Source organism: Silurus meridionalis, chromosome 8 (assembly GCF_014805685.1).
Source record: "Silurus meridionalis isolate SWU-2019-XX chromosome 8, ASM1480568v1, whole genome shotgun sequence".
In the NCBI taxonomy this organism is placed as follows: Eukaryota; Metazoa; Chordata; class Actinopteri; order Siluriformes; family Siluridae; genus Silurus; species Silurus meridionalis.
The window spans coordinates 3,466,627-3,479,827 of record NC_060891.1 but is presented as its reverse complement, the minus strand read 5'-3'; the positions used below and the strand labels follow the sequence as shown (position 1 = coordinate 3,479,827).

The 13,201-nt window shown below is 37.5% G+C and overlaps 1 protein-coding gene across 1 annotated transcript; it reads right to left on the bottom strand.

Moving 5' to 3' along the window:
- Positions 1-3: 3 nt before the first annotated feature.
- ros1 (c-ros oncogene 1, receptor tyrosine kinase) lies at positions 4-11,797 on the bottom strand. The gene is made up of 20 exons (XM_046856083.1): positions 11,781-11,797; positions 11,542-11,569; positions 11,036-11,072; positions 10,648-10,781; positions 9,598-9,733; positions 9,258-9,462; positions 8,376-8,452; positions 8,094-8,219; positions 7,121-7,305; positions 6,916-7,013; positions 4,608-5,049; positions 3,722-3,785; positions 3,276-3,479; positions 2,867-2,980; positions 2,047-2,234; positions 1,704-1,895; positions 1,482-1,582; positions 1,002-1,199; positions 248-417; positions 4-144 (listed from the first exon to the last, which is right to left on the bottom strand). Exons 6-19 carry the CDS (start codon positions 9,314-9,316, stop codon positions 306-308), a joined length of 2,160 nt encoding a protein of 719 aa, XP_046712039.1. The 5' UTR covers positions 9,317-9,462; positions 9,598-9,733; positions 10,648-10,781; positions 11,036-11,072; positions 11,542-11,569; positions 11,781-11,797; the 3' UTR covers positions 4-144; positions 248-305.
- Between the last annotated feature and the right edge of the window lie 1,404 nt (positions 11,798-13,201).

Here is a 13,201-nt window from a genome sequence, read left to right as displayed (position 1 = left end):
AACCGTTGACTCGCCTCTGCCCCAATATGTATATGGAGTTATTGTGATATTAATTCTGCTGTTCTGCTTGAGTCTGCTTATTTGCTTTGAAGGTTCGGAGACGCTGTTGGACGATGATGGACAGTAAATGCTCCCTGAACGAATCTGTAGAAAAAATGTATTAAACATTAGAAATATGCTACAAAATGTGTGTGTGTGTGTGTGGTGGGAGGGGGTGTTTATAAAAAAGTATTAAGGTCTAAATCACCATTTCTTTTGGAATATTAGGGACATTTATCTCTAAACAGTAGAACACAGTCCCGAATTCAGTGCTGCTCGGATCCCAGATGATCGTTACCACGGTTTCGTTGGATTTGAGCCGAATAGATGATTTGGGGACAGCAGGAGGAATTACGACTGGGGCGGAGACAAAACCATCTGAAACAAATAAAATACATTGTTTTTTGTATGACCTTTTTATCATATAACAAACAGAAACAGTAAAAGAAAGGCATGCACTATATGTGGACCCTTTTTACATTTAGTCCTCATTTACTAGTATAATAACCTCCACTCTTCTGGGAAGATGTTTCACTAGATTTTGGAGTGTCCTTGTGGAGATTTGTGCTTATTTAACCACAAGGGTGTTAGTAAAGTCAGGTACTGATGTAGGTGAGGTGAGGAGGCCTGGGGTGCAGTCAGTGTTCCAGTTCATCCCAAAGGTGTATAATAGGGTTGAGGTCAGAGTTCTATAGCAGGAGATCTTCCACTTCAAACCCAATGTTAATGGAGCTGTATTTGTGCGCAGAGGAACTGTCACGCTGGAACAGGTTTGGTTCTCGTAGTTCACGTCAAAGGCATCCTATCAAATGTGTACCTCCAACTTTATGGTAACAGATTGGGGAAGATCTGCATTTGGTTTTAAGCGATAGGTGTCACAATTATTTTGCCCATATAGTGTAATTTATCTGATGGAAAAACACACAGTGTTTGAAAACAGAGCCCAGTTGATCATCACCCACCTGGAAGAGGTTTTAAATTTCTGCAGGACAGCAAAAGTTGTCAGTGTGTTATTCGGTGACATAACAACACTTGACGTTTGGTTCAGTTCCTGAATTCTGAGTTTGCCGGCTTCGTCCAGCCATACAAGCCGTCCGCTGTAGAAGGCTACCTGCTGATTCGATACTATAGATGAGCTCCATTTGAGAACATGGTGCACCCTGGGTGGAAAAACCAACCAACCAACCAACCAACCAACCAACCAAACAAACAAACAAACAAAACCTATAAATGGTGGTAAATTCTCATTTATGAATGTCCAAAATCTTGCAAGAAATGTTCATTCTTGATTATTAAAAATGCTAAAAAAGTACAGTGCCACTAACATTGGCAGCCTTAGAGAAGGTTGTGAAAATGTGTCTTTTTTATCTTTACACATCAGGATCACATTGTATTAATACGTTTATGTTTGGTCACTGATGTGTGTGTATGGTTGTGTTTACATCTCGCTGCTGGTGTGCATGCTGTATAGATGTAAGAAGGATCCATCCTGGATGAGCCAGTACAGCCTGCGTTCTCTCCAGTTTGCAGTGATACCTGCAATCTGGAATCAGAAATGACAAATTTTGCTCCAGGCTAGTGTGTGGAAACGTTAAGGAAAGTACAGCAGGTGAAAACTGCACACACACACACACACACACACACACACACACACACACTCTTACTTTCCTCCCTGAAAAGATGTCCAGCTTTTCGATCAAGCGGCGTCTCTCACCATCGAACCTGCAAACTTCTAGAGTGGTATCGGTGCTCCAGTAAATCGCAGCGTTCACTGAATCTATAAGTATGCTTCTGATCTTTCGGTTTGCGTCAAGAACGATCTCCACCTCCGACCCGGATAAACGTCCTCGGCATATCTGATGGAGAAAAGATAACGGATAAGTGTAAGAAGGAATCAGTCAGAAAAAAGAATCAGCAAAACCAATTGAACTTGTTTATTTTTCCCTGTTTGGGATCCACTGTTTGCTTCTTTAAACTGGACCCAATGGAGCTTTATACATTACGCACCATATTCGTGTTGCAGCTCCAGTACAAACATCGTCCCAGCCAGTCAAATGCTATGGCATGAGCGTCCAGATTTCCACTCTGAGGCGCTAAAAACAGCCCAGAAGCAGTAGAGTGATCACCTGCATCTATCCAGCCAATGTGGCCTGAACTGTTCGTCCAGAAGATCGTGTTGTTATACCAGTCCATGTCTGTTGGGCATCGAAACGAAACAAATAATCGATTATGAGGCGTAAAATATATTTGTTTTATGATCTGTATTTTAATAAAAACAGAAACAAAGAAATTAAACACGTTGTATGAAAATGGAGCATGTTGAGAAAATATGTCAATCTGAAAATGTTGGATGCAATCAGCCTATACTGTACATGATATTAACAAAAATTATAGATATCTTCTCTTTCTCTCTCTTCTGTATTATGGCATTTAGTGCCATTTTTAAAATTAGTTAAAAAAAAATCTAAGATTACAAGAATAATGTCTAAATGACAATACGGAAAAAAAGTTCTAAATTACGAGAATTTAGTTAAAATATTTTAAGAATAAAGCAGCAATACGATAACAAAGTGGTAATATTTCGAGAAACGTTTCACTGTTTTGCATAAAATAGATGTGGAGGATTTGGTTAATTCCTATTTTACGTTAGGATTTAGCAATAAGGAAATTCTTTGTCTGTAGGAAACCATTTATTCAGAATCAAAAATCAGACAGACAATGAGGAAATTGCCTTTTTTCTGCAGTCTGAAATGGCAACCAGTGGTCGACTACAAGGATACTGCTGGTACGTGTTTTTTTTATGAAAAATACAGAATCAAACAATTACCTTTCACGTTTGTGACACTAGAGGTCAGCATTGCGAGGAAGTCAAAACTATCTAGTTGTTGTCTCCAGATTCCTTTGTCAGCAGTGGCACCAGCAATGTATGGTGGATCTTCATCTGGGTGCAGAAAAGATAAATGATTTATAGTTAAACACAGAATAATAAGTCACTATTAATGTATCAGCCCCATTGGAGGAGGCGTGGCCTCTGTGCATTACAGTCTGAGTAAACGGGGCGTGGCCAATCAGGCACTGGGATGGAGTTGTGGTACATGTCTCTGCCAGTTCTACAAAATGAGGACCTCAAATTTACTTAATTATTAATCACAACTATACTGTATAAAAATACTGAAAATGCTGTTACATTACTTAAATTGTTTCAAAATATTTTTTTCAGCATATTATTTCTGTACCTGGTTGGAGAGTTGTGCCCTGAAACATCACTGTGTGTGAACTTCCTCCAGGAGAAACAGCCCACACACTCACCACGTATTGTTGAACGCTCTGGAGATCTCGCACTGTTGTGTATGTGGCGGCGATCTGACTCACTTCACTAATTACTAATCCATTCAGGAAACACTTCACTGAGTACGTCCAGTTTTGCCAAGCCGAAGAACCTGAATGGGAGCAAACAATAAACACATACAGAGTAAAATGGGTCATTTTAGAATGAATAGATATATATATACATTCTTGCTATTCAAGTGCTATGATATTATAGGAATAACTCAAAGTTTTATGGCAAAATATTCAGTTGATGATGGCAATTGAAGTAGTAGTAGTAGTAATAATAATAATAATAATAATAATAATAATAATAATAATAATAATAAAATAATGTTACGATTGCTTTACTCACTGGATCCGTTCTGAATTTTTGGTTTGTTCCAACGTAGAGTGGCTTTATCAGATCCAAACAAAACCTGTGTACAATAATGAGCAATGTGGCAAAAGTGTTATCAAAATAATCTGTCAATAATTGATACTAGTTATTGATACTAGATAAAAATAAACCACAGTGTTTAGTAATGGAGCAGACAAAAAAATAAAAATTTTTAAACATAGCATATAAATAAAACAAAATATTGTAGATATCCATGAAGTACAATTACACCTAACAATAGTTTTCCTGCCATATGCCATCTACTTCTCAATTCTAATCGCTAAGAAGGTATTCATTTTCTATAACAGCAGCTGTTGCAGCTCTCATAATAACAAAGTACAAATAAAAACAATTAACCACGAAAAATTGTCAGTATTAAAGTTTTCCTGTGAGAAGATACCGAGGACAAAATCGCATCGAAGTAGCGATTGTCAGTTTTTGGGTAGCTATTTTGGCCCTTCATTGGTCCAAAGTCGGTCCAGTGTTGGTCGAAAGTTAGCAAAGAAGTACTTTATATAACCACCACATCATCATGGGCCATTGGAATGGCTGATTTTGGCACAAACCTCGTGGATTTAAATGTGGTTAAATGTCTAATTGCTGGTGGACAAATGCTAATTCATAGTCAACATGAAGAGAACAAATCTATTTTCCTTTGCTATATTGAGAAGGTGAAAGCAAAAGAGGGAATGACTGCAGCTAGGAATGAAACATTAGCTATAAATAACAATAAATAGGCAAAACTTATGATGTAACCAACCTTTGCAAAACTGCTGTGGTATAAAAGGAATAAAACGCCCCTCCCCCAATTGACGACTTTTTCTTAACAAGGAAAATCGCTTCCTATGTAACTTGTCCCTACCTGAAGGTCCCTTGGCTGCCTAGGAACCGGACACGGCTGAGAAGACGGGCCGAGAAAGCGAACGTTTCCAAATCCTCCATAGTTTGACTGGAAGATATCACAGTCCATAGAGAACTCTGTAAAAAGGCCCACCTGGCCATTTCCGCTCTGTTTGTACACGGCGTGTCCGTCTGTCAACACGAGTAGATCGTTTTCATATGCTACACTCTGAACATCTTGCTTGATGTGGGAGTACAGCGGAATGGGCAGCAAGCCGTCCATAGATACAGCGGACAGTGTGCGATTGTTTTTGTCATAGAAAATCAGTCTCCTATTGGAAAAACTGACCACAAAGTCATGCACAGAGTCTGTTTTTAGTACAAGCGTGAGGTTTGATGCGTGGTCCAAAAATTCGGGAAGAGGAATGCGATGTATTCCGTCATGCAGAAGAAGGAACAGCCATCTGACAAGACAAGAGGAAAAAAAAATGTCTAGAAGAATCTCTGCAGTGTTCTTCTTATCCATATTGACATACAGCCATGATGTTTTATGTATGTTGCAGTCACTTGTTTTTCTTTTTTGCTTTATAAAAATCTCGAAAGGTAAATATTTACAATAGACCAAATTTTCTTGGGTCTGTGTACGTTGCGTTTGTTCAGTTCGTTTTTTCTGATTCGCAATTAAAAAACAAAACGTCAATTACAACGCCTTCTTTAATTCAATATTATTGAAAGCAAAAAAAAGGAGAAAATGTTTTTTTATGGTTTTATACACACAAAAAAGTAAATTATTTATTAATTACCGTATTTTTCGGACTATAAGCCGCTTTTTTTTCCCACTTTTGAACCCCGCGGCTTAAACAACGAATCGGCTAATTTATGGATTTTTCCTGGGTTTTTCCCGGTTTCACAAACTTCAAGCCAAAAAACTGAACCCCATAACATTAGACCAATGAAATTTTCCGAACAGAAACGAAAAAACGCACCTCAACACCGCATCTCCCGATCACCGATGGTGATTTTTAAACGCACGACGATGCCAAAAGATAAACTCTCGAGAGAAATAGTTGTGAAAGGAAGGAGGAAGACAGTGAACAATGATTTTCTTGGTAGGCTACTGTTTAGATACAAGCTGTTGTAACATGTTGAGTCTGGGTGAAGGGAGAGCTCGCTAACTCCAGTTGCAACAGAAATCATATAAGCTATTTTTTATTATTTGCTTTTATATGCTTTTTTATTATTCTTGGCAACAGCGTTACGGGTTAGTCAAAGAAACTTAGAAATGAGCATCAGAAAATAATAAGGACATATTCCTCGGTCTTGCACACATGCAGAAATAGCGAAAAAATTAGGCGGCAGGCAATTCCCAAAATGCCGCTCTGCTTCTAAAGGAGCCACAACATATTTCACCCGTTACACCGTGTGACAGACACTGTCTTTTTTTAAAGCCTGTGTAAAGTTCATTAGTTTCAGTGTAGACACTTATACACAGGTACGCTTATTTATGTTAAAAATAAAAATCTTTGTAAAATTCAGTGGGTGCGGCTTATATTTGGGGCGCTTAATAGTCCGGAAATTACAGTAGTTTTTTTTTTTATATTCGTTTAATTATACAAAGCATAGCAATCCAAATCTCACAATACCAAATATTTCCAATGTAATGTCCAATCCTGAATTGGAAGTAAATGTCATTGGTGATCTTTTATTAGGAAGAAATGTCCACTCTGGAGTCATTTTTCCCAAATGATAAATAAAATGATCCAAATTATGAAAGGGTAAAGGTAGAAACGTTCAATTTTAAATTAAATATGCAAATATGCAGTTCAATATAAAATAAATGGCAATGTATTTCTGTATTTAAATTAACATTTTTAATTACCATATGTGCATAGTTTGGTGCAAAATGAAATTAGGTAAAATAAATTACAGTTTTAAGTAGAAAGTACAGTAAGTTGCGAAATGAAAATGAAAATGTATTGCACAAAAATTGGGCGGGGCAGGGTGGGGCTGTTCGGATCACGCGCTGATGGTTGATCGGTTATTTTACACCCGAATTGATCAGGAGAACTATTCAACCCATTAACTCAAATTCCCCCAAAAAGATGGCAAGAAACTATAAATAAGTCGTTTACATATTATGGCATTTTCAACTTATATTGTTAGACAAACTGTACTTATTATATCAAAACAAAAAATTTATGAACGCAATGTACACGGACCCTATAAATATTATATATGTTATAATTGTTGCATTTATTTAGAATTTCAATCAACTTATCCATTTTTACTCGTGGATTTGAACTAGAATTGATGATGATGATGATATTAACCCATTGTATGGATCGGCAATGATTCTTCGAGGGACACTCTCTAAATTGAGGTTAAAGTCCATGCCATGGGAGCAGTCCTCCAGTTTACAACAGCGGACCTGTGTTTTAATTAAAGCGGAGATTAAAACAAGCAAATTGAACCATCATTAACCGTTATATGGTATACGTGGACCAAAAAAAACATACAGTAAATACAGAGACACACCTTGTGATCAGAGACATAGTAGAGTTTTCTGTAGAGCCAGTCCACAGTCAGAGCTGTGATTTTTGCATGGCCTGAGAGAACGAGTCTTAGGTCGGAATGATCCGTTAGATTCCCTGCACTCTTTTCCCAAATACGAGTCCCCTCCGAGAAGTAGACATGGTTGGTCATGTGATATTCAGCCACTCCTGCCCGAAACAAAATAATACAAAAATACATAATATTATTTTTTTCCCCAGCAAATTCATTACACTATACAAACAAGATATTACTCCCCAACCCATGTCAACCATATCTTCATTAGATTAGATTAGATTACATTACATTACATTACATTGTGCGAGGTACATGTAGAGAGTAAATGTAATGCAGTTGTATTAATTAAGGTAAATATAGTAATTTGCAGTATAATATCATGATATGTACAAGTATGAATATAGGTATGAAACAGTACATACAGAATAAATGTGGGTGGAATATACAGTAGTACAATGATAAACAGAGTTATGGATGGTGCAAAAATGCGTAGTGATAAAGCAGTGCAAAATACACAGAAAGTGACAATGCTATAGTGTTAACATTGTATGATGATCAGCTGCTTAGTGCAGTAACTCCTAGTACTCCTAGTTTAATCGAAAAGAAAATTTCATGATACCACATCCAGAGGCATGTTATACAGTTTGTTTGCCTCCTGGATGGTGCAAGATCCACATGTGGCTGGAAAAGTTGGATGTCACAATACTTTTGAGCATATAGTCTATACCAGTATTGCAGTTTGTAATTAATAATTAGGCCAGTTTTTTCCCCCTCCTATAGTTAACTACAAGCCTCACAGAAGCCAAAATTACATAACATTATGCTTAAATAAATTTCAGTGAGTTTGAGGTTGCTGAACATAGTTTTTATATTATAGGCTATGAATCTGGAAAAAATTAATGAAATGTCTAAATTATAGCTTCAGTGAGAGGAAATGGACCTGTAATGTTTTCCTTTATGAGTGTATCAGAGAGACACTCAGCTGCGGTGAACATGTCCGCCTTATCCTGCTGTTTCCTGAGCGAATTCATCCTGGATGCAAAAACCCAGCGGACACCATCTTGCTCTGAGGAAGAAAAAAATCAGTTCTGGCCATGTTTATAACCCCCATTCATCACAAACATTTTGGCCAAGTTAATGGTAGACAGTTTGCACATTTATAATTAACCTTTCATATGTTTGTTGTGTGTGTGTGTTTGTGTGTGTGTGTACTGTAACTGACCCTGCTGAGGTGGTGTGGTCACATTGGCTTCAACAGCCACCCCTTGACCTTCGCGGTTGACAGCAGCTATTGAAATTCTGGATAAATGTAGAAATTGGCAACAAATGAGCAAGCTAAGAATTGCATTACGCTATTTTGTTACATTATTCATACAGACCCAAATCAAATCCTACTACCATAACAATAAATCAATGAATCAACGTTTATGCCTCATGTGCTATTGAAGATTAGGCATTTATCCAGTAGACTTATTATTATTATTATGTCTAAAATGATAGTCACTAATTTCTCTAATTGGTCCGAATGAATTCAAATCATTGTTTAATGAATACGCCTGATGGTATATATTATTATATAGTAACCTATTCTAGTTATTCTATTCTATTCTAGTTACTTATTCTATAATTAATACATACATGGGTGCTGGTCCATTGGATGCTAAGCACAAAGGACTTTTATAACATGGTGAAGTTTATTTTGAATTTATCAAAGGAGTCTCCAATCTGAGCAGTTCAATTCCAGTCAGAAAATAAGATTAAAGTTTCTTAAAAATACACAATCTCCATTGTGAAGCACGGTGGTGGAAGTATTACATTCTGAGTTATCCTTGGCCTCTTGGTCACTTCTCTGAGTAATGCCTTCCATACCAACTGACAGACTTTCGTCCTAATCTTTCAATTTAATAGTATTTAATATCATTTTTATTACTAATTCTTGATAAATACTTGATAAAGCTTACTACACTTTGTCCTTAACATGTTTTGGCTGTTTGTTCAGGGCCCTTCCAGGAGCAGGTGTATTTAATTGAAGGTCACTTCAGTATTCGTCACAACTTTAAGAACAATGCAATGAACCCCAGGCATGTCGTGCATCTCTGCAAACCTGTACGTGGTGTTATGCAGAGTCGGGTAGAATGTAGCGAAGAAGACATTTCCTGCCATGGTAAGGGTGAGGATGTGTGTGCAGGAGGTGAGGTTGAGGTTGTATCCCACAATGGAGCCTCTGGGGTTCTCTGGAGCCGACCAGCTGACGTCCACACTCAATCCGGAGTCACTGTCTACGCTCTCAATCAAAGGACTAGAGGGAACTGAAAACAGTTCATGTCTTTTTTGTATTTAGTGGACTTCGGATAGCTAATTATATCAATACAATAGCAGTAGAATAACCTTTATTCAACATTTGTTTATTTGATTAATTCGATAATTCCCAATTGTGAAAATACCTCCAAAAGGCTCAGTTCTGTAAAACTGGCTTTCTGCAGAAACAACGTACGTCTCAGAAACCACACCCCAAACCCTGAACTTATACAGTGTGTACGGCTGCAGATTCTCCACTGTGTATGTAGGTTCTGTTACATTCTACAACAGAAAATACACACAAGACAAGAATCAAAATCAGACAAGGTTCCCTGCATAAGTACCACTAAACTTTTCATATTTTGTGTGCAAGAGTGACCTAGTTAAAATCTGTGGCAAGACTTTGCTAAAAGAAATTGCTGTTCAACAGCATTCATGATGGAACATGAACCATTTTGGCAAAGATCAAGATGTGCAAATTAAATATGCAAAGAAAACTGTAACTACAGTCAAAGGTAGTTCTACTTTTCAGCTGCTTTCTTCTTTGTTGTTTATTAAACCTTTGTGTCCCGATCAAACATATTTCAAGCACTTAATTTATAAACCCATTACTCGCATTACTGTCATTGAGTAGTTTTTTGTGTACTTTTTAAAGTAGTTTTTAAATCTGTAATTGTACTTAAGTATGTTTTGTTTGGAGTATTGTAAAATATAAAAAAAATTAAAATGTACAATTATGCAAAGGGGGAAAAAATCGTGCCTCGGCAACTACTGCACTGATTGTGAGCATGCTAAAAAAAACTATAAGAAAGAAAGATGGTCACGGAAAAGACAGACAATTTGCGATTTCTCTTGGTATCATAAATGACATAACAGGAGAGTGCTGATTATTGGTGCAAAAGTGCATAACTCACATTAGACAAGTTTTTTTTGTGTTAGCACTTTATTTTGTAAACTTGTTAATTCAATCTAAAACAACTATTTTGAGATTTATATCCTCTTTTTTTTTAACTATACTAGAATCCCACACTTCACTCCTGCTGCTAATTTTGACTTTTACTTCAGTAGATTTTTAGGCTGGTAACTTTGCTTGTACTTACCGGTAAGTAAAATTTCATTGAAGTAACAGTATTTTACTTGAGTAGAATATTTTATTCTATTTCCACCTCTAAAAATGGATTTATATGTACTCCCACCTTTTTGTGTGTCCAAACTCCATCATGTCCAGTCCACTGAGGAACATAAACAACCTCGGTGCAGTTCAGGTGAGTCCAGCTGAGGGTGATGTTGTGAGAGCCAACCGAAGTTACATACGGTGGAGGCAGAAAAACTATTGGCAAAAAAATGTTTTAATGCAATCACATCCAAAGACATTCTATACAATTGTGTGTTTCCAATTTTCTGGAAACAGTTTGACGAAGAACCACATATGGTTAGAAAAGTCAGGCATCCCAATACTTTTGTCCATATAGTAGATAGTGTATATACATATCTACCACATTTAGATCTAAAGGGCAGCATATACAGTATAAGGAATGACCCTATTTAGTATTAATAGCTTGTAGAAGTTCGGCAGTTGCTTACTTTTCTCTGTGCAGTTTCCAAAAGGACTTTCAGCCACCTAGAATACAAATATTTGATTATCAGAACACAAAAAAGCAACATTAAGGAAATGATTTATTACAGCTTGCTGTGGTAAATATTAGGCCATACTTCATTGATCTTTATCTGGTCAGCCTACGAGATTGTACTTCTCAACTTAAGAAGGTTCTAGATGATTTTCCATTTGTCTTTATAATGCAGTTCATGTGATTCATTTGCACTGAATTAAAAAAGGGACCATATCAGACACAGACACAAACACACACGCACACACCCATACAACAATATCTATCTATCTATCTATCTATCTATCTATCTATCTATCTATCTATCTATCTATCTATCTATCTATCTATCTATCTATCTATCTATCCATCCATCCATCCATCCATCCATCCATCCATCCATCCATCCATCCATCCATCCATCCATCCCAGATAAAAGTCTAAGGTTCAACTGAAATGAACAAAATATTTAATGCGTCTTACTTCTTGAGGTTGATTGCCTGATGATGGTCTTAGACAGATGAGAAAGAAAAGCAAATGTAAAATTAGACAGTGAAAATATCTTCTTTTCCAAATCCCTTCCATTTTACGCCTATATTCACACCTGTTTCCTCACTTCTTATTCCCCAACACCTAAAACCAACCCTACATCTGACTCCTAATGTAAAACTCTATTTAGATTTTTGGTTCTGGTCCCGTCATGGTCCGTCTGCATTTTTCACCTGCGTGTGAACAGACAGGAAACAGGAACTGGTGCTTCCAGACGTGTATGTGTCATTGATAACTGTCAGTAATCACAACACTTTTATTAGCTGAACTGAACTATGGACTCGGAAAAGGAATGAGGTGCTTATCTTTTCTTTTTGGTGTGGAATGAATACTCATTGTGGATAAAGGCTAAAAGGTGATTCACTTTCACTGCTACACAACTCTGGGATTGGTTTTACAGGGGGTGTGACGATGATATAAAAAAATGATATACGATTATATTAGATAGATAGATAGATAGATAGATAGATAGATAGATAGATAGATAGATAGATAGATAGATAGATAGATAGATAGATAGACAGATAGATAGATAGATAGATAGATAGATAGATAGATAGATAGATAGATAAACTTTAATGATCCCGAAGGAAATTCCAAGTGGCCAGCCACCCACACATAAAAACACAATCATTCCTAAACCAAAATAAAACACAATAAATAGATAAAAGATAAAAGATAAAAGGTACAAGCAAATATAAACAATCACCCAAAATCAAAATCAAGCCAAGTTTCCCAGAATTCCAGCCTAATCAAAAGATAAAGTAAAAGCTCTCAGCACAGAGTGTTGTGCAGTCTGATGGCTCGTGGGACAAAAGACTTCCTAAGTCTGTCTGTGGTGCAGCGTTGGGATAAAAGTCTGCTGCTGAAGCTGCTCTTCCTCTTACTGAAGGCCTCATGCATAGGGTGTGTCACATTGTCCATGATTGCCTGAAGTCTCGACAATGTCCGTTGTTCTGCCACCTCCTCCACTGAGGCCAGCTTCAGTCCCACAACAGAGCTAGCCCTCCTGATGATCTTATTTAGTCGGGTCAGGTTTTTCTTGCTTGTGCCGCACCAGCACACCACAGCGTACAGCAGAGCACTTTTGATGACTGATTGATAAAACATACTAAGAAGCTTGGTGGAAATATTAAAAGATGCCAGCCTTCGCAGGAAGTACATCCTGGTTTGACATTTTTTGCTGAGCAGGGTGGTGTTCTCGTTCCAGTCCAGTTTCTTGTCCAACACCACTCCCAGATATTTATAAGACGTGACCGTCTCCACCAGGTCACCGTCAATGCATATTGGCTGGGAGAGGGGGGGTTGTCTTCTGAAGTCCAGAATCAGTTCTTTCGTTTTTCTAATATTTAGCAGTAGCTGGTTCTGCTTGGACCAAAGAACAAAATCCTGCACCAGCTGCCTGTACTCCACCTCCTTGTCTTCCTTAATGCAGGCCACAATGACGGTATCATCTGAGAATTTCTGTATGTGGCAAGCCTCTGTGTTGTGTTGGAAGTCGGTCGTGTACAGAGCAAACAACATCGGAGAAAGAACTGTACCTTGAGGTACTCCCACACTGCTGCAAAGTGTTCTGGAAAGGCTGGCCCCCATT

Bases quoted from the DNA above. Each gene is read 5' to 3' on its own strand.
- ros1 (XM_046856083.1), bottom strand. From the start codon at position 9,316: ATGGCAGGAAATGTCTTCTTCGCTACATTCTACCCGACTCTGCATAAC. The intron at 5,050-6,915 runs GTTAATATCATC...TTGTCTTGTCAG, and splicing joins ATTGCCGATCCATACAATGG to ATGGCTGTTCCTTCTTCTGC. The intron at 3,786-4,607 runs GTAGGGACAAGT...TATTGTACACAG, and splicing joins GGCAGCCAAGGGACCTTCAG to GTTTTGTTTGGATCTGATAA.